Here is a 19,388-nt window from a genome sequence, read left to right on the forward strand (position 1 = left end):
ATAAGAAAGCCCACAACTGAAGACAGCAGAATGGTCTGGGATTTAATTTACATGGAAGGGAATTCATAAAATAATAAAATAAATAATAAAAAAGCAAGAAAATGGCGAGGAGGAGGGGGATAAAAATAATAATTGTTCCGGGACTCAAATGGAACGCCTAGCTTATTGTGATGCTCTCATTCTGCTATTTTGGTTTCAATATGCAGCAGTGGGGGGGGGGAAGCTGTGCATTTTCTCCCCCCAGAACAGGTTTCATGCTCTATTTGAGCTTTTAATCATAGCCAGCTATGATTTAAAACCAATGGCAGCCAAAGGGCCTTCACTATATTCATAAATCCATATTGATTTACTGCACAAATCTAACCATGCCTTCTCAGAAATGAGCCCTAGTGACTTCTGTGGGGCGGACTCCCAGATAAGTGGGGTTAGGATTGCAGCCTTATTTATTTCCTGGCATGGTAAGATAACGGCTGTTTTTAGGAATTTTAAGATAGTTGGCTAGATATTAATTTTGCTTTGAGTTGCAGTTTTCATTTTTGTAAACCAATCAGTGCTTTAAACAAATGCTTTTCCTAAAAGCGTAGGAATGCTTTAGATAAATTAAGCAAGCCAGGAAGGAGACTCTGGCCGCAATCACATTTAAAGCACTATGATGCCACTTTAAACAGTGACAACTTCCCCCAAAGAATTCTGGGAGCTGTAGTTTGATGAGAGTGCTGAGAGTTGTTAGGCAATCCCTATTACCCTAAGATAATAGGGTAAGTTCCCCATTACTGGGAACTCTGAGAAATGTAGTGTAGTGGGACTAGGGGCTCCAAACAACTCTCAGTCCCAGAATTCTTCGAGGGAAGCCATGACTGTTTAAAGGTGTATCAAAGTACTTTTAATTCATGGTGTGGATGTGGCCAAGGATGGGGAAGGAGATGGAGCTAGAACGGAGAAGAGAGAAAAAGTGAACTACAGTGGTACCTTGGGTTAAGAACTTAATTCGTTCTGGAGGTCCATTCTTAACTTGAAACTGTTCTTAACCTGAGATACCACTTTAGCTAATGGGGCCTCCCACTGCTGCCGCGCAATTTCTGTTCTCATCCTGAAGCAAAGTTCTTAACCCGAGGTACTATTTCTGGGTTAGCGGAGTCTGTAACCTGAAGCGTCTGTAACCTGAAGTGCCTGTAACCAGAGGTACCACTGTATCTTCTTCTGTCTGAATAACCTGGATGGATTGTGAGGTTCCTTGTTAGGCAATCTTAGGCAACGGGGTTGCCCTGAGTTGTCACAACCCTGTGTTTGTGCATGCCTCTTACCCACATTGAAGTAAGTCAAACATTGAACATGCGGCTGTTGTTGTTCTTTTTTTTTAAAAAAAAAAGGAAGATCCAAGAGCCAGAGAAGGCTATTTGATTGCCTTGCTATGGCTCTAGAATTACACAGCAAAGACAGTGCAAAACAGACCAATTTTTTCTCTATCCCATAATTAGCAGATTCCCCCCCTCTCTTTCTGCATAGAAGAGCAAATGGAGAGGAAAGCTTTAAAAATAACACTGGGGAATCAATATGGTCTTGTTTACAGCACCAGAAAATATAGAACTGACCGTGCTACCAGTGCTCTTTTCTTACTGCAGTTTGTGGCATCTTTTTGATGACTAAAAATATTTGGCTTGGGCTTCTGGAATCAGAAATGAAAGGCTTAATATCAGAATTCCCTATATTCAACATGATTCGTAATATGGTTAGCGTTAGCCCATATCACCCAGATTGCAGTGCTGATGTTTTTGGGGAACCCTTTCATATGCAATCTAATAATAATAATAATAATAATAATAATAACAATAATAATACGGCTTTGCAACAGTATTTATTCTGTGACCCAAAAAACTCCTCTCCTGTGACAGACCTAATGGAGAGGCTGCTTGTAAATTTTGCCATCTGATGAATATATGGCTGCAAAATTCAGGCGTGGTAGATGAAAAATGTCCCTCAGCTTATTCATGGCCCCCCCCTTTTTTTGCAGAGTTGTTTGTATTTATAGAAGAGAACTGACAACATATCCTCAAGCTGCTGCATGCCAGATCTCATAAAACAATTCACGGCAATTTTGTCCTGGCTGCACTTACAAGGGTAATGCAATACTATAATAAATACAACTCCCTGTGCTGCTAGGGAGAATTGCGTCCTTGGAAATTCTTCCATCTTCAAAAATCATGCGCTCAGTGTGCCCCATGGCACTTGAGCTCATGGGTTAGAGGCACCCTAGAGGCAGACACTGAACAGAGGTGTTTGTAGGCCATCTAAGGTAAAGGCCTTTTTAAACAGATACAGTACTACTTTTCTAAAAGCAAAGCATCCATGTCTGGCCCTGAGATTCAGAAAATATATAACAGGCATGTCCAACAGGTAAATCGTAATCTACCGATAGATCACTGGACGTCTGTGGTAGATCACTGTTAGATCACTGGGTTTCCCCAGAGAAGCTGAACAACTGTGGCCCCCCTAGGTAAGTACCACTGCCTCATGAGGCTACTGGTCAAAAATGAAAACAGGCCCTTGCTCCCAAATTCTCCCTCCCAGATCTTTTTCAGATTTTGAAAATTGATCTTATCAGAATTATTGTACAAGGCTGTTCTACAAGTATGTCTGCATGACATAATTCACATTCTGGTTTTCTTGTGTTAGACAGGCTTCCTAGATAAGAAACTGAGCATATACCCAAGCAATCAGGCTGCTTGAGACTGGGTTTTAGGACAGAGAAATATGGAACTGGTTAAATTACGATGATTTAAGATTGGGAATCCAGCTTATTTCTGTCAAAGATACTATTTCTCTGTATGCCCCTAAACCAACAAACATAAGGAAATGAAAATACAGTGAAATCCTTGTACCTTGATAAAAACAAATGCAATAAAATGTTAATACATTCAAAACATATTCTTTTTTATTGTTATTTTTTATTCATTTTACAATACAAAAATATAAAAACACATAACACAATTTTTCACATATACAAAACATATTCTTTCACAAGGAATCTTTAAAAACTACTTGATTTACAAGGCTTTTTACTACCCTTTAACCAGAAAAACCAGTTAGCTTGTGGCTCAATGGCCAAGATCTGGCTGTGTTTAGACTAACCCCGCAAAGGAAAAAGCTCCCTGATACCAAGATGAGGGATATACTGAAAATACAGATAGACAGACTTTAATTAGAAAATAATGAACTGTAGTGAAGTTGGCGGAAGTCCACAATTGGTGTGTTTCTTTTTTCATTTGATATGTGTTAGTTTTTGAAGAATGAATTATATATGTATTTGTGTCTTTCCTCTCCTTTTTGTTTTCTTCTTTTCTTTTCTTTTTTAAGGTTTAAATGAATTAATGAAATGTATATATTTATATTCTTTGATCTTTTTTCCCTTTTGGTGCTTCTATCTTTATTTTTTCCTATTTTTTTAAAAAAGATCTTATTATACTTTTGTATTTCTCTATTTTCTTTTAAGTGTGGATCCTGATTTGAATGTATATATGTGCAATATAAGCAAATAAATTTTTTTAAAAAAAATAATTAATATGACAGGATATTTATAACCCTGGAAAAAATAACCCCACGTAGATTGTTTGTTCTCTGTTTTGGCTTTCTTCCAAATCTACTAATCAGTATAAATGCTACAGTGAAAGTTTCCTAGATAGAATTGTCCCTGACACACCTTGGTAACTTTTGTTTATATGGAAATTGTAACCCTGCCCTATGCACCATTTATCCACAAATTTCTCTTCTATGTTTTGATATAATTTGTTGTTGTTGTTTAGTCGTTTAGTCGTGTCCAGCTCTTTGTGACCCCATGGATCAGAGCATGCCCGGCACTCCTGTCTTCCACTGCCTCCAGCAGTTTGGTCAAACTCATGTTAGTAGCCTTGGAAACACTGTCCAACCATCTCATCTTCTGTTGTCCCCTTCCCCCTGTGCTCTCAATCTTTCCCAACATCAGGGTCTTTCCCAGGGAGTCCTCTCTTCTCATGAGGTGGCCAAAGTATTTGGAGCCTCAGCTTCAGGATCAGTCCTTCTAGTGAGCACTCAGGGCTGATTTCTTTCAGAATGGATAGGTTTGATCTTCTTGAAGTCCATGGGACTCTCGAGCGTCTCCTCCAGCACCATAATTCAAAAGCATCAATTCTTCAGCGACCAGCCTTCTTTATGGTCCAGCTCTTACTACTGGGATTTATATATCACTACTGGGAAAACCATAGATTTAACTATACAGACCTTTGTTGTCTCTGCTTTTTAAGATGCTGTCTAGGTTTGTCATCACTCTTCTCCTTTTGTGACTGCTGTCATCATCTGCAGTGATCATGGAGCCCAAGAAAGTAAAATCTCTCACTGCCTCCATTAGTCTCTATATTAAATTGGTAGAACCTTGAGAAGACCATCTATCTTCCATTTTTTTAAATTTACGTTTGTTTTCAAGACTTGTATCCACTGCCCTGCAGTAAAGCTTATAGGGTGGTTAATGAAAACAAGATAAAATAAATAAATGAAATATATAACAATAGTAAAATACATATTAAAGACTGAGAGAACAAAAACATAAAGGATAGTAGTGCAGCAATAAAACTGCAAGTACATTTGCAAAGGGATGTGGGTAGCGTGTTGGGTTAATCCACAGAGGCCTAGGACTTGCCGATCAGAAGGTTGGCGGTTCGAATCCCTGCGATGGGGTGAGCTCCCGTTGCTCGGTCCCTGCTCCTGCCAACCTAGCAGTTCGAAAGCACGTCAAAGTGCAAGTAGATAAATAGGTACCTCTCTGGTGGGAAGCTAAACAGTGTTTCTGTGTGTTGCTCTGGTTCACCAGAAGCGGCTTATTCATGCTGGCCACATGCCCCGGAAGCTGTACACTGGCTCCCTTGGCCAATTAAGCAAGATGAGCACCGCAACCCCAGTCGGTCACAACTGGACCTAATGGTCAGGGGTCCCTTTACTTTACCTTACATTTGCAAAGCTAAGCAGGGTCTGGTATGCTTTCAAGTTGGATGGGAGACCACGTGTTGAGATTCCTCCACTGTAAGGGGTTGAACTAGAGGACCCTTGGGGTCCCTTACAATTCTAGGATTATATATTATTAATGTTGGTGCCCGGTAAAATTCCCTGGAGAGGATTCAACAAAGGAGGTGCTACCATTGAGATGACTCTGCCTTATTTTCTTACTTTAGATGGTGAATGACTTGGATAAGAGTCCACTACAATTCCCGGAGGTCCCAGTAAAGAGGGATTGGATATTAAATCACTCTGGGAATTCTAGGTTTGTGAGGATAATAGAGGACTCCTAACTACTTTCAGCACCCTTAACAAACTATAACTCTAATAATTATTCAGGGGAATTCCATAATTATAATAATAATACATAATCTTACATAGTCATACTCCATAACGATGATAATTATTCCATGACTGCTCAAAGTCTTATCATATTACTTTTGATGTATGGTGTGAATATGGCGAAAGCAAGAAAGCACATTGTGTTCTACATATGTTGTCATTTTTGTATGGAAGAACAGCTTGTTGTAGGAAGCTTGAAACCTATCCCATTTGTTATGAGCAAGTGCCATATGAAACTCCTGTTTTGATATTTTTAAATATTTCCACCCTGTTGCCTCTATGTTGTCTTTTTAGCATTCATATGTCTGCATGCAGCCTTCTGTCTTCTTTCATGGCGAGGTATGGTATGTTTGGGTGGGTGCACAATTGAGTCATCAGGTAGGTTAAAGTTATTAGTATTAAGCTCTGTTTTTCAACAACATAAACTGAGGTGCAAGTGAGTATTTGGAATTGTGAGCAACTTTAGAAGGATGGAGGGGCAGGGAGGTGTAGGTGACTCAAACTAATAAAAGGCACAAAATGATTTTATAAGGGGGGCGCAATAGCTCATTGGTAAACCAATGGGGTCCCAAAGGCCCCAAGTTCACACCCACAGTTAAAAGTCCACTTTCCACCCATAGATGAACAAATAACCTTCCTTGGGATAAGGCACCTTTGCCCCTAATAAATGCCTTCAGACTGCTGACTTCTATAGGCTGCAATCCCACCTGGGAGAAAGTCCAACTGAAATAGGTCTTACCTCTGAGTATAGATGTACGTAGGCTTTGCTCTGCTAACTCTTGCCTATTCTATTGTGATTGAGGGCTTGCCCTCCAACCCAAAGCAGGGATATAAAACTATAAAACCAATAAAGCTTAAGCTTCAAGGCCCCTAATCTTTGAAGGACCTCAAAAGGAACTCTGGTCCACATTGCTTTAATTTTTTTGTGCCTAGTAGACCCAGTTTGACTCATGCACACAACTCAAATTATCTATTTTTGTGCGTGGATATATTTCAGCAATCCCAAAGTTGAAGAGTCGGTAGTACAGGCACAGATGTTGTAAAGGCGTTTTGAGCTGCTTTGGAACAACCCCACTGAAGGAGACGACAGCGCTCACTCTGACCTCACTGCCATGGGGCCCCCATAACAGTTCCAGCTTCAGGGCCGCCCAAAATGTAGGTCTGCCACCAGGGGTGCCAATTTGACTAAAATATGGGGGGGGGGGGGACACGACAGGGCTTAGACAAGCACTGCCCCGCATAATCACATGACACGGCACCCCCCCAGTTGAATGGCATTGCCCATTATCAGACCCTCCACATTTCCCCAATATTTCCTTTACTAAAAGTGAGACAAACAAATGATGATCTTATGTGTCATCATATAAAGGGTATTGCTTTACTCTTTACTATGTATGCCATTGCACCACCAGATTTGAAAGAATCTTTAATTTGAAAGACGTGGGGGGAGGGGAGCCGGCCCATTCAAATATTTTAGTGGAGGGGGGAGGCTCCTATGTCCCTCCCCCGCAAACTGTCCCGGAGCAACGTCCCTCGTGGTGCTGTCCTCTCCTCGGTCTGCAGGAGACCTCTTCGCCTGCTCCTCTGGCTCCCCGCCCCTTTATCTTCCAGCGCGTTTTCCCCGCTACGCCAACCCGCGCACGGGAAGAGGGCGCGCGAGAGGGTGTCTCTGTTGCCGCAAGATCTTCGGGGCCGAGTCCCCCGCCTGCCTCTGCGTCTGCAGCTCGCGGAGCAGGAAGTTCCCGCGTCGTCGGAGGCCAGCTTTATTATCGTCACGTGACTCGGCGCGGGCAGCAGCAGCCGCGCCAGCCGCTCGGGTCGAGTTCGGCAATCCGCGCTGAAGGAAAGAAGAAGAGAAGGAGGAGGAAGAAGAGGGAGAAGCCGGGACCTGCTCGACGCCCCCGCCATGAGGAGCGCTCCCCGGCGACGGCGCGGCGTCCAGCTCGGGGCTCTGTGGCTGCGCGCTCGCCCCTGAACCCCGTGCTGAACCCCCGCTTTGCTCCATGCAGCGGCTCCTCCATTGCGGAAGCAGCAGCGCCTCTCCTGCAGGGACGGCGCTGGCCGCGTCGGCGGGAGCAGCAGCAGCAGCAGCGGCAGCCTCAGCCGCGTGATTCCCCCTCCGCCCCTCCGCCGCCGCTCCGCCACCGCCGCCCTGCGCGCCTGCCTGCCTGCCTCCCGGCGCGAGCTGGATGGTGCTTCCCCCGGCCCCGCCGGTGCGGCCGGCGGCAGGAGTACTATGCTGACTCGGGTGAAGTCTGCGGTGGCCAATTTCATGGGAGGCATCATGGCTGGCAGCTCGGATCACGGCAGCGGCGGCGGTGGTGGTGGAGGAGGCGGCGGCGGCGGTAGTGGTGGTGGAGGAGGCATGGACCTGCCGCTGCGCTTCCCTTACGGCAGACCCGAGTTCCTGGCTCTGTCTCCGGACGAGGTCGAGTGCTCCGCCGACCACATCGCCCGGCCTATCCTCATCCTCAACAAGGAGACCAAGCGCCTGCCCTGGACCACGGGATACGCCGAGTGAGTAGCCAGGCACAGACCACCTCCCACCCCTTAAGCCGCCTGGTCGCGAAGCAGGAGGACGGCCGGCAGCGTCCCGTCCCCCCCTCGGCTGCCGGTGCGCCTTGGAGAGGAGGCGCGCCCACGTCCCCTCTCCAAGGGCGCTGCTGCAGCCGGGAAGGGGGGAGAGGCCAGGGTAGGATCACCTGCCTGAACCTCAGCGTCTGGAGCAAGCCCGGCACACTCCTTTTCCGAACTGGGGTTGGATGGATATAGCTTTAACTTCTCCCATGAGAGGGAAGCCCATCACCCTGGGAGAATTATACAAGTTGGAAAGGGACCACTTGGGTCATCTAGCTCAACCCCCTGCAATGCGGAGGTCTTTTTGACCCTCGAACCCACGACCCTGAGGGTTAAGAGTCTCATGCTCTACGGGCTGAGCTGTCGCGATTGACTCAGCCCTGGAAATGGGGGGCGTGGAGGCGAGGGGAAAGAGCTATTTCAGGTTTTCTGTTGGGAGGGAATGGTCAGCCACCCTGTGGGTAGATCCTGTTGAAGCCTGGTCGCAGGTGGACTCAGGTAGTGTGACTGTGTGTTTGTCATCTTCCCTTGGAAGCCTCCCCCCTCATTCCTCAATTCAAAATTTATGACTTGTGGTTATGGGAATGTGCTCTGTGCATACCCCCAATGCCCTGCTCTTCAGGTGTTAGGATGAAACCTTGAGAAATGCTGCTTCGGGTTAAGTCGTCTTATGTTATGCACTGGGTTGGTTCGGTCAAATACTCTCCCACAAGTGATTTGGGGCAGCTTTCACTTCTCCATTGTCTGTTCTGAGTGGGTGCAAAAAGTTAAGTTGCTTTTAAGTCCTGTTTACTTCAACTTATCTGATATAAAATCCAATGCTCTTGAATCCAGTAGGTTTTACTCCCAAGTGGGTGTGCATAGAGGTACAGCCTGACTCTGTAAATATTTACTTGGAAATAAATTCGGTTGACTTTAATGCGACTTACTCCTGGGTGCAAGCGTACATAATGCTGTAGCCATAAAGTGCTTATCTTTGACCGGGTCATGTGCATCATGCACCATCTGGTTTTGCAACTCCATGTGTCTCTTTGAGATTTTCTCATCTAGGTCTAGTAATTTTGATGGGGTTATTAAAAGGGAAGGGAAATGAAAAGCAGAAAGTTTGCCCTTTGAGTCTCTCTCTCCTCTCACCCCCTCCCCCATGTGCAAATTTCACCCAAAGACTGTGTAGCATTTTTGTTCTGCTGTAGATCTGTGTTCTGCAAGTCTCTGGATTGTTTATTTCTACTGATGCGGAAGGGGTTTAGGAAGTATTGTGAATGTATGGGGAGAGGTGGAGGCAGAGAGAAAGAGAGACTAGGTGCTATCTTACTGTTTTGGTAATGGGAGGCTGGCATTTAGTGCACACCCCCTTTTCCAGGCCTGTGCTGCGAAGATGATGGCTGGAGTGTGTGTCATTGATCTGTTCCATTCTCAAAATTTTCCATCCTCCCTGCACACGAATCACTCTCTTGCTGTGGAAGCAGGATTCAGGAAGGTGGAATGAAGGAGACTACAGTAGCTTTTTGTCCATATATCTTTCTCCGGATTCCAAACTTCTTCAGTTTTAAGTGTCACATTTTATTATTCTTATTCTTATTGTGTGCTTTTAACATCTGAGTGGAAGGTTTATAATGAAGCAGTGATCTCCTAAAATAAAATGTGTGGATTTTGTTTGCAGGGGTGCATATTTTGATAAGATGGGAGGGAGCTGCAGCTTTTGAACTGGTAGCAGATAGCTTCATCCTCCCCCAGGTGGTGTTTTTGGGATGGATTATGTTACTGCAGCGCTGGACACAAATAAAAGTGAGCATTTACCTGTGATGAAGTTTGTGCAGGCAGATTAGGATGATCTCTGATCCTGTCCCAACTCCTTATTAGGTCTAGGCTAGCTACGCTGCGTTGCATTCAGCAATAACCAAATTGAATCTTACTGCTGTGTTTTATTTGTTTCCATTCATGATGCTTATTTATAATTTGAAGGCTCTCTAATGGTTAAGCAGTAAAAAGGGAGCAAACTATAAAAAGATCTGTTGGCCAGTTCAGAAGGAACACATTGTCTAATGAAGTTAGTAGCCAATCTCTCAATATAATGCTGCAGGATTAATGGTTGAAGAACTTTCTGGTCGATTCAGTAGCCTGCTTGTGGTTCATGACTTCACTTTGTCATGTCACTGTTGTTTCCTTGAAAAGGGCTTAGTGATGGCCAGCAGCCAAAAGAATCATTTCTGGCATAATCCAGAGGTTAAGCAACCACTTAAGTCCTCATCTGAGTGGATACTTAAATATATGATTAAATTTCACTGGAATTTTACTTACAGTTTAACTTAGCACTGCACAATTAAATACGATGAGAGCAGTGATTGCATATCTCCCGTCATTGAGAAGAAATAGATAAATTAGAACTCAGAATAAGTCCCGCTGAGTTCACTGGGACTCGTGTGTGTTGGGATATTGCTGCCAGAAATGATAAATCATATATTTGCTATGTTCACCGGTGAACAGTGTTACTTCATCCCAGTGAAGTTAGGGCTTTAGGTCTCACCTGCACAAATTCAGTGTAATGTGGGTGTCGTACGACTGTTTGTGTTGCTATCAAGAGCACAAGGAATCAGTCAATGTTTACATATGGATTAGGTTAATTTGGACTATGATGACTTTTTTCAGCAGAGCTGGGGAAGCTGTGAAACTCCAAATGTCCCCAACCTCTGGCCATGCTGGTTGGGGTTGATGGGAGATGGACTCCTATCCTTTGGAGGGCTGCAGGTTCCCCCTGTTTGTTTTACAGGTTAATGGGAATTATTCCAAGTACAGTGGTACCTCTGTTTAAGAACAGCCCTGTTTACGAACGATTCGATTTACGAACACCACAAAACCAAAAGTAGTGTTCCGGTTTGCGAACTTTACCTTGGTCTACGAACGGAAACCAAACGGTGGGTGGCCTCATTAGGGAAAGTGTGCCTCGGTTTAAGAACAGATTTGGTTTAAGAACGGACTTCAGGAACGGATTAAGTTCATAAACCGAGGTACCACTGTACTCTAAATATGTCATGTGATTATTTCTTTGCTTTTCACTGCAGGCTCTAGGATGGGGAATAAAGAGACTTATGCATGTTAACTTGAAAGATAACCACATCGCTTGCAATGAAATTTAGTCCTAAGAATTAGCCAGGTACCAGGTGTGTTTTGCAACTGGCACGGGTCCATTTGCAACCACATGGAGATCTATGGTTGCCAGGTTGGCAACTGGGGAAAGCAAAATGTCACTTAGAGGAGGATCTGAAATATTTTCCTTGACGCTTGAATTTGTTTTATTCTGGATTGCTTCATTTGATGATTTAATGTGTTGTAAACTGCTTTGAGATTTCTTCTTTAAAATGCAAAGTGGTATAGGAATGAGATGATGAATAATACTACTACTACTAATAAGTTCCACTGCAAACAAAAAATGGCGCCTAGACATTCCATTGTGGTGGCTGCAACCTAGGCTTAAGGTGCTATTTGGCGATTAGATTATATATCTTGAGTTTCTAACACTGCGTCAAATGGATTGTTGTGTGTCTATATATGAAATGCCCTCCAATTTTTAGATACTATACTTTGTTGAACTGCTTTTCTGTGTACTTTGTTGGGACTTGTAGCTATTACCTTCCATATTCTGTTTGTGATTGAAGTTGGTTTTCCGTAGAAAACAAAATCTCACCCCAGGGACTTTTAAAAGACTAACTCAGAAACCCCTCTCTACCACTATTGGTATGGGTTCTGCAGAAGAATCACAAATTCTTACTGTACATGCTAGTTCATTATATTGAAGACTTCGCCTGGGAGACCAACTTCTCTTGTACAGTGGTACCTCGCAAGACGAAATTAATTCGTTCTGTGAGTTTTTCCGTCTTGCGAAGCACGGATTCCCATAGGAATGCATTGAAAATCAAACTTGCAAGACGTTTTCGTCTTGCAAAGCAAGCCCATAGGGAAATTCGTCTTGCAAAGCAACTCAAAAAACTCTTTCATCTTGCGAGTTTTTCGTCTTACGAGGCATTCGTCTTGTGAGGTACCACTGTAGTTGCTTTATCAACCAGATGAATTGAGTTCTATTAAGCTTCGACAATTTATCCGCCCCTTTCTGTATCGTAACAAGAGATGGTTATTCCTTGCTGCTAGGCATTTGGTTTTATTCCTCGGGTAACTTGTAATGATCATCCAGTTTTGTGCGGCAAAACAGAAAAGGCTTTGTTTCAAGTCTGCTCTGTGGGGGAAAAGTCGTTTTAAGTCTATGTGAACATGTATTGTTGAAGTATTAGTAACTTTAAGAAGGGAATGTGACCCTGCAGAATTTTTACTAAGGGCTTCCTTGTAACCAGATAATAAATTGGTGTTTTCTTTTTCTTTTGTTCTTTTCCTTCCTTTCTTTTATGTTAGACTGAAAAAAATGTTTATATTTTTACTCTGAATCTTAAGATAAACTGTAATGCCCCTAATGAGTCCCCCCCCCTCCTTTAAGACTGTTAGGCTCATCAGTGAATCCAATTAAAATTGGTGGCACTAACTTGAGAGACTGAATGCTTTTAAGATTATAATAGCTTTAGGACAAAGTGTTGACCTTGCTGAAGTAAATGCAGTTTTTGCATTTACTTTTTGCACTGTTACTCTTCTGTGAGCATGGTTTCTACATTATTTTTGGAAAGACAGAAAGCTGGTGCCTAGACAGTACTTCTCTATACCACAGGCCTGCTGTGTGGTGATCTCCAGCTTTTAATGGATGTAGGTGTAGCATTGCATAACTGTAAGCCTGTAAAACACAACGCTACTTGGCTGCAAGAATAATTTTGTGAAAATAGTGAGGAACCAGGATACTTTTTTTCTTTCATTAGGTGCTTTGTGAAGACATGGCTTTTTGTGTTTTCTCATGTAGATGTTGTTGAGAAGATATTACATGGTGTATGATTTATTTACATAGCATATTATTCATTATATAGCATATTATTATTTTATTAAATTTCTAAGGCACCCTTCATCTCAGGATCACAGGGTGGCTTACAATATACAACCACCAAAGTAAAATAAATAAATCAAGAATCACTTGGGGGGCGGGGTTGTCAGTCATAATTGACACTTTCCCTGGAATAATTATTACTGTCTTGTCCTTCTTTTGTTTGTACCCTCACTAGAATAAACAGTTGGATTGTGCTGCCCCCCCTCTTGGCATCTTGCATCATTACACCATGCCTTCCTATGTGCTGCATGGAATCTGGCTGGGTTGAATCATATAATCACATATTCAGGACACAGGAAACTGCTTTCTACTGAGCCAGGCCATTGGTCAATCTAGCTCAGTACAGTGGTACCTCGGGTTAAGTACTTAATTCGTTCCGGAGGTCTGTACTTAACCTGAAACTGTTCTTAACCTGAAGCACCACTTTAGTTAATGGGGCCTCCTGCTGCTGCCATGCCGCCGGAGCCCAATTTCTGTTCTTATCCTGAAGCAAAGTTCTTAACCTGAAGCACTGTTTCTGGGTTAGCGGAGTGTGTAACCTGAAGCGTATGTAACCTGAAGCGTATGTAACCTGAGGTACCATTGTAGTGTCTACAATGACTGGCAGTGGCTCTCTAGGCTTTCAGATAGGGAGTCTTTTCCAGCCCTACCTGAAGATGCTGGGGATTGAACCGGGGACTTCTTGCATGCAAAGCAGATAACTCTACCACTGAGCCACAGCCCTTCCCTATTCATGCAAGATAATCTGACACCATGTGAACGAAAAGCATTGAATGCATGGAGTATGATGGGAAGCGCTGCAGAAGAATAGTGACAATGGGATTTCAAACAAAAGTACCCTTTGCCAAGCAATATTGAGCTTCCTGCGCTTTCCAGATATCATCTCTGTATGCTGAAGAAAGCCTGGAAGTGCAGTTCAGAAGTGGCACACCTGCTAGATGAAACACTTGCTGGTGTTTTCTTTTTGTTATAGTTTTCTTTTTTTAAAATTTAAATAATATTTATTACTTTTCCAACAATTTAAACACTACAAAAAATAAAAATAAACAGTACAATACAATACAAAAACACTACATAACACTAACACATTAAACTAACAAAACAAAACAAAAACAGTTTAAAACACATCAAACAATTTCAATATCTTATCTTTCATTCACTTATTTCAACGACCTCCTCACACCTCCCTTTTTGTATTCCACTTTTGTTAATTGTTTCAGCAATTCCTTTCCATCTTCCTCTGTTTTCTATCCTATAATTATTTTAACATATTCTAACCTTATTTTTTCCTTTAATACTCTAATAATCTATACTTAATTCCTTATAACATTTCTACCAAATCCATATAACTTCATTCCAACATTTTTCTAACATTCATTGATTTTACAGTATTTCTGTAAATAGTCTTTAAACTTTTTCCAGTCTTCTTCCACCGACTCTTCTCCCTGGTCTCGGATTCTGCAGTCATTTCCACCAGTTCCATATAGTCCATCAACTTCATCTACCATTCTTCCCGGGTGGGTAAATCTTGTGTCTTCCAATACTTCATGATGACTATTCTTGCTGCTGTTGTTGCATACATAAAAAAAGTTCTATCCTTCTTTGGCACCAATTGGCCGACCATGCCCAGGAGAAAGGCCTCTGGTTTCTTCAGGAAGGTATATTTAAATACCTTTTTCATTTTGTTATAAATCATCTCCCAGAATGTCTTAATCCTTGGGCATGTCCACCAAAGGTGAAAGAATGTACCTTCAGTCTCATTACATTTCCAACATTTATTGTCAGGTAAATTGTAAATTTTTGCAAGCTTGACTGGTGTCATGTACCACCTATAAATGATTTTCATTAAATTTTCTCTTAGGGCATTACATGCCGTGAATTTCATACCTTTGGTCCATAACTGTTCCCAGTCAGCCATCATTATGTTATGTCCAACGTCTTGTGCCCATTTAATCATAGCTGATTTCACTATTTCGTTCCATTTCAACAGCAAGTTATACATTCTTGACAAATTCTTGATTTTTGAATCTAACAATTCTGTTTACAATTTTGATTTTTCCACCTGGAAACCAACTTTTTTGTCCAAATTGTATGCCTCCATTCTTTTTGTTATAGTTTTCAATAAGGGAGACAAGTGGAAATTTACTAATACTTTACCCTTCCATCATGAAACTTTAAGCAGATCCATTTACACTTAGGAGTCTAAAATCTGTACTTGTTCAACTGTCGTCCCCCGCAAATAATAAAGGTATTTACTCACATTTTAGTACACTAGTCGTTAACCATTTACTATTGATAGATCCTATATCTATCAAAGCTCAAAGTGGTTTATTGTGATCCTTCACATTATCTAGCCTAACAACTTCCAATCTTTTTAACTTAGTAAAGAGCTGACTCATAAAGGTGATTTTGGCATCAGATAGAAATACGTAGGCTCAACCCTATATTTTATTTGCTTTGTCTAGCTGACAGATTCTGCTCCAGAGCTCTGGATTCCAGTTAGGATTTCATGTGGTGTAGAAACACCCAAGTTTTAGAGTGCATTAGTAGAGTTAAATGTATTAGTAGTCATTTTGATGGTGCTATCAGCAACAGAAAAAGAAAGCAAGGAATCTACCGTATTTTTCGCTCTATAAGACACACCAGACCACAAGACGCACCTAGTTTTTGGAGGAGGAAAACAAGAAAAATAATATTCTGAATCTCAGAAGCAAGAACAGCAAGAGGGATTGCTGTGCAGTGAAAGCAGCAATCCCTCTTGCTGTTCTGGCTTCTGTGATAGCTGTGCAACCTGCATTCGCTCCATAAGACGCACACACATTTCCCCTTACTTTTTAGGAGGGAAAAAGTGGGTCTTATAGAGCAAAAAATACGGTAATCACTATTGTTTGTATCCAATGTTAGGGTTTTCTGTGGCGATGAAAGTAAAAAGTTGAATGAGACTCATACACTGGTACCTCGGGTTAAGTACTTAATTCGTCTGGAGGTCCATTCTTAACCTGAAACTGTTCTTAACCTGAAGACCACTTTGGCTAATGAGGCCTCCTGCTGCCGCCGCGCTGCCAGAGCATGATTTCTGTTCTCATCCTGAAGCAAAGTTCTTAACCTGAGGTAATATTTCTGGGTTAGCAGAGTCTGTAACCCAAAGCGTATGTAACCTGAAGGGTATGTAACTTGAGGTACCACTGTACCTCTCCCTACATGCAAATAGAAAGACTTGTCCAGTGTTTACTTTCATTTTTGAAGAAACCGGACTTAGCATTATGTTTGAACCAGATACTGTGGCTTTAAGCAAACTGGTTAGTTAAACAAGCTAGTATCATAACTCACACGTTTTTGGTGTTTTAACAATGCCTTGTTTGGACTGGCCTTCTCTTTATAGAATTTTATCTTGTAGCTATGTGAAACACTTTACGGATGTGTTAATCTAGATAAAGGCAACTATTTGCTTTGTGGTCTTATTATCGTTTAATGTAATAAGATATTCAGATATGCCCCAGAGTGCAGCTTTCCTCTCTTTCCCCCCCTATAAACACATATAAACACATAGGCATTTCTATGAACAGACAGTCCAGCAATTCATTGAGGGGGACGAGGTACGTTGCCATCAACCCTGCTGAGTCACTTTCACACTTTGCACTGCAGTATGTGTTGCTCACACAAGGATAGATCTTCCATCTGTCACATGGAGGAGGTTATGCAAGGGTGGTTGTTGAACTTGGTCAACTCGGAAAGGTCTTTAATTGAACGTTGTTTTCAAATAAAAAAAATGCAAAGGATACCAATTTAATGCCACATCACTTAAGGACAGGACAAAAAGTAATCACTGTGAATTGTGAGATGATAGCTTTAGCTTTCTTCAAAGTACTGTGCTTTAGGATTGGGCTATAAGAATGCTTAGCCACGTAATACAATATTTATATAAATTATCACTTTACAGGAGGCTATAGCTTGCCAAGAACTTGTTTGCTAAAACATCATAATGCTTAGTAACGGTTCTCCCTGGTTTTGCCAACTAACTTGTTTTGGCTTTAAAGGACACGTAGCTTTTAAGCAGCAGAGGATTTGTAATATTATTTACAGTGCTCTCAATATTTGAATTTTCATTACCATGGAGAGGAATCAGTGATGTTCCGTGCCTAATGTTTTACACATAAAGCATCAGCTTTGTATTCCTAAGCTAATGTGTTTATTTACAGAATTTCTATGCCATTTTGCAACATCAGAGTTTTCTGGGTGGCTTCAATAAATAAGATAATTTAAATGTAAAATAAATCTTAAAACCAAGATCTACATAAATACAGCAATGGAAAACTCTCGGATGACTTTTGAACACTGGAAGGGCAAGATTTGTGCACACAGAAGCCTATATGGTTTCTGCATCCATAGGTGTTGTAAGTAGGGAGATGCAGAAAATAACAAAAGTGTGAAACTTTACCTCATCCATCTTTAGGAGTCCTCTGACAGTATTAGCAAGCTGTATAAACTGACATTGTTATATTATTGGCAAATCATCAAAAGCTTTGTTGGAAATCCATGCTTTCTCACCAAGAGCTCCTGTGTAAATTTGACATATTTTCTGTATCTGTTAAATGGCAGAAGAAAAGTCACACAATAAATTTTCTGTGGGAGACAAGGGAAGCAGCTGAGACTGAAGGATGGTACCAGTGCTATTAAACTTACTTTTAAATGATTTGAAGTTGGAATGAGTAATGAAGTGGCCACATTATCAGATGGTCCCTGAATGGATTCAGAAGCAGATTGTCAAGAATGTTGGAATGGTATCTCCAAACCGAGTGAACGAAAGTTCACATTATATTTAATGCAAGTAAGTTCACTGGGACAGAAAGAAAAGAAATCTTCCCATGCTCTGAAGAGGTCTGAACTGGTTGTGAATATGAGAGACAGAGAGAGAGACAGAGAGAGAGAGATTGTTAGCACAGCTGTACAGGTGCAGGCAAATAGGAATTGGCATCCAAAACAATCAACAGTGTTTTGAATGTTGGGATAATTCACTGAAAGTGTCTACCCAGTGTACAATAGGGGTTGTAAAAGAAAGAAAAGGACAGGTTAGGGATAAGGAAAGAATCTGTATGGGAATGACTGCATTGGAGCACGAAAGGTTCGAATGTTTGGGGCATTTTGGTTTATGAATTGGCATGTTTTACCAAAATGTATGTGAACAAGTGGTAGATAGCTAAGTAGGAATGCATTGGTTTGAAAAAGGGGAGAGCACACTCTTTGACTCTGTTGTCATGATTGGAGCACTTCCCAGTGAGATTTAGACACGCAGTCTGCCGTGGGGTGGTGAGCTTATTTGGATAACCCACCCCATAGGCTGATGGATTCCCGAGAGCCTTGGAGAATTTACAATCAAAGCCCTTGTTCTGTGGGGAGAGGAGTTAGGCAGTTGACACAGCAGCTCCTAAATGCTCACTTCCACTGAACAGAGATTTTTTTGCTTTGCCAGGGAGTTGTGGGCAATGAAACAGGGAGGTGCTTCCAAAGCGAATCTGACTCAACATGAGAGCTCACTTCAGAGCCCATCGTGATGGCAGCGGTGGAGAAACTCAAGTTCACGCGTTATAGTTTATGTGTTGGCATTCATTTACATGAAGTAAATACCGGGCCACCCAGTAGTAAAACTTATTCATGACACCATATCTCTCCAGCTCGCAGTAGTTCTTTGAAACTGGTAATCAGCTGCCATATTATATTAACATATTTGAGTCACAGTCAGAATATTTCATATATTCAAAACTGTGGTATTTCTAAGGTAAAAAGGTAAAGGACCCCTGGATGGTTAAGTCCAGTCAAAGGCAACTATGGGGTTGCAGTGCTCATCTCACTTTCAGGGTCATGTGGCCAGCATGACTAAACCGCTTCTGCCTCAGCATAACACCGCGATGGAAGCCAGGGCGCATGGAAATGCCATTTACCTTCCTGCCACAGTGGTACCTATTTATCTACTTGCACTGGTATTCTTTCAAACTGGCAGGAGCTGGGACAGAGCAACAGGAGCTCACTCTGTTGTGGGGATTCAAACCGCCAACTTTTTGATCAGCAAGCCCAAGAGGCTCAGTGGTTTAGACCACAGCACAACCCACGTCCCACTTATATTTCTAAGACTGACTGAACTGGGACTCAAAACTGTCTCTTTCCACAGTGGTATGGGCTAAAAACTTCAAAATATTATGCACAGTTGTTTAAAAGATGGGGCCACATTTTACAAATGTGAAATAACCAGTGGAAGAACAATAAAATGTCTAGTTAAAATAATCACTTTATCATTGCAGATTGGAATATGTAAGTGATGGAAGTGGCTGATCTGTGTCATATTCCCTATGTGATATGTCTTATTTTTCAAATGATGGACTGACTGTGATTGATTCTCAGTTAAACAGATGACAACCTTGAGCTAGGTTCAGTATTTTAAGAACTTAAAGGAGAAAAGCCACTTTATGCAGGG

At 42.0% G+C, this 19,388-nt stretch overlaps 1 protein-coding gene across 1 annotated transcript in view; it reads left to right on the forward strand.

Annotated features, from left to right (window-relative positions):
- Positions 1–6,872: 6,872 nt before the first annotated feature.
- Positions 6,873–19,388, forward strand: part of PPM1H (protein phosphatase, Mg2+/Mn2+ dependent 1H) — a 92,925-nt gene continuing 80,409 nt past the window's right edge. Inside the window, exon 1 of the mRNA XM_083699314.1 lies at positions 6,873–7,881. Within this exon, the coding sequence (XP_083555440.1) occupies positions 7,601–7,881 (281 nt within the window). The 5' untranslated portion in view covers positions 6,873–7,600. The remainder of the gene's footprint in view (positions 7,882–19,388) is intronic.

This window comes from Podarcis gaigeae (assembly GCF_964106915.1).
Source record: "Podarcis gaigeae genome assembly, chromosome: 10".
Taxonomy (NCBI): Eukaryota; Metazoa; Chordata; class Lepidosauria; order Squamata; family Lacertidae; genus Podarcis; species Podarcis gaigeae.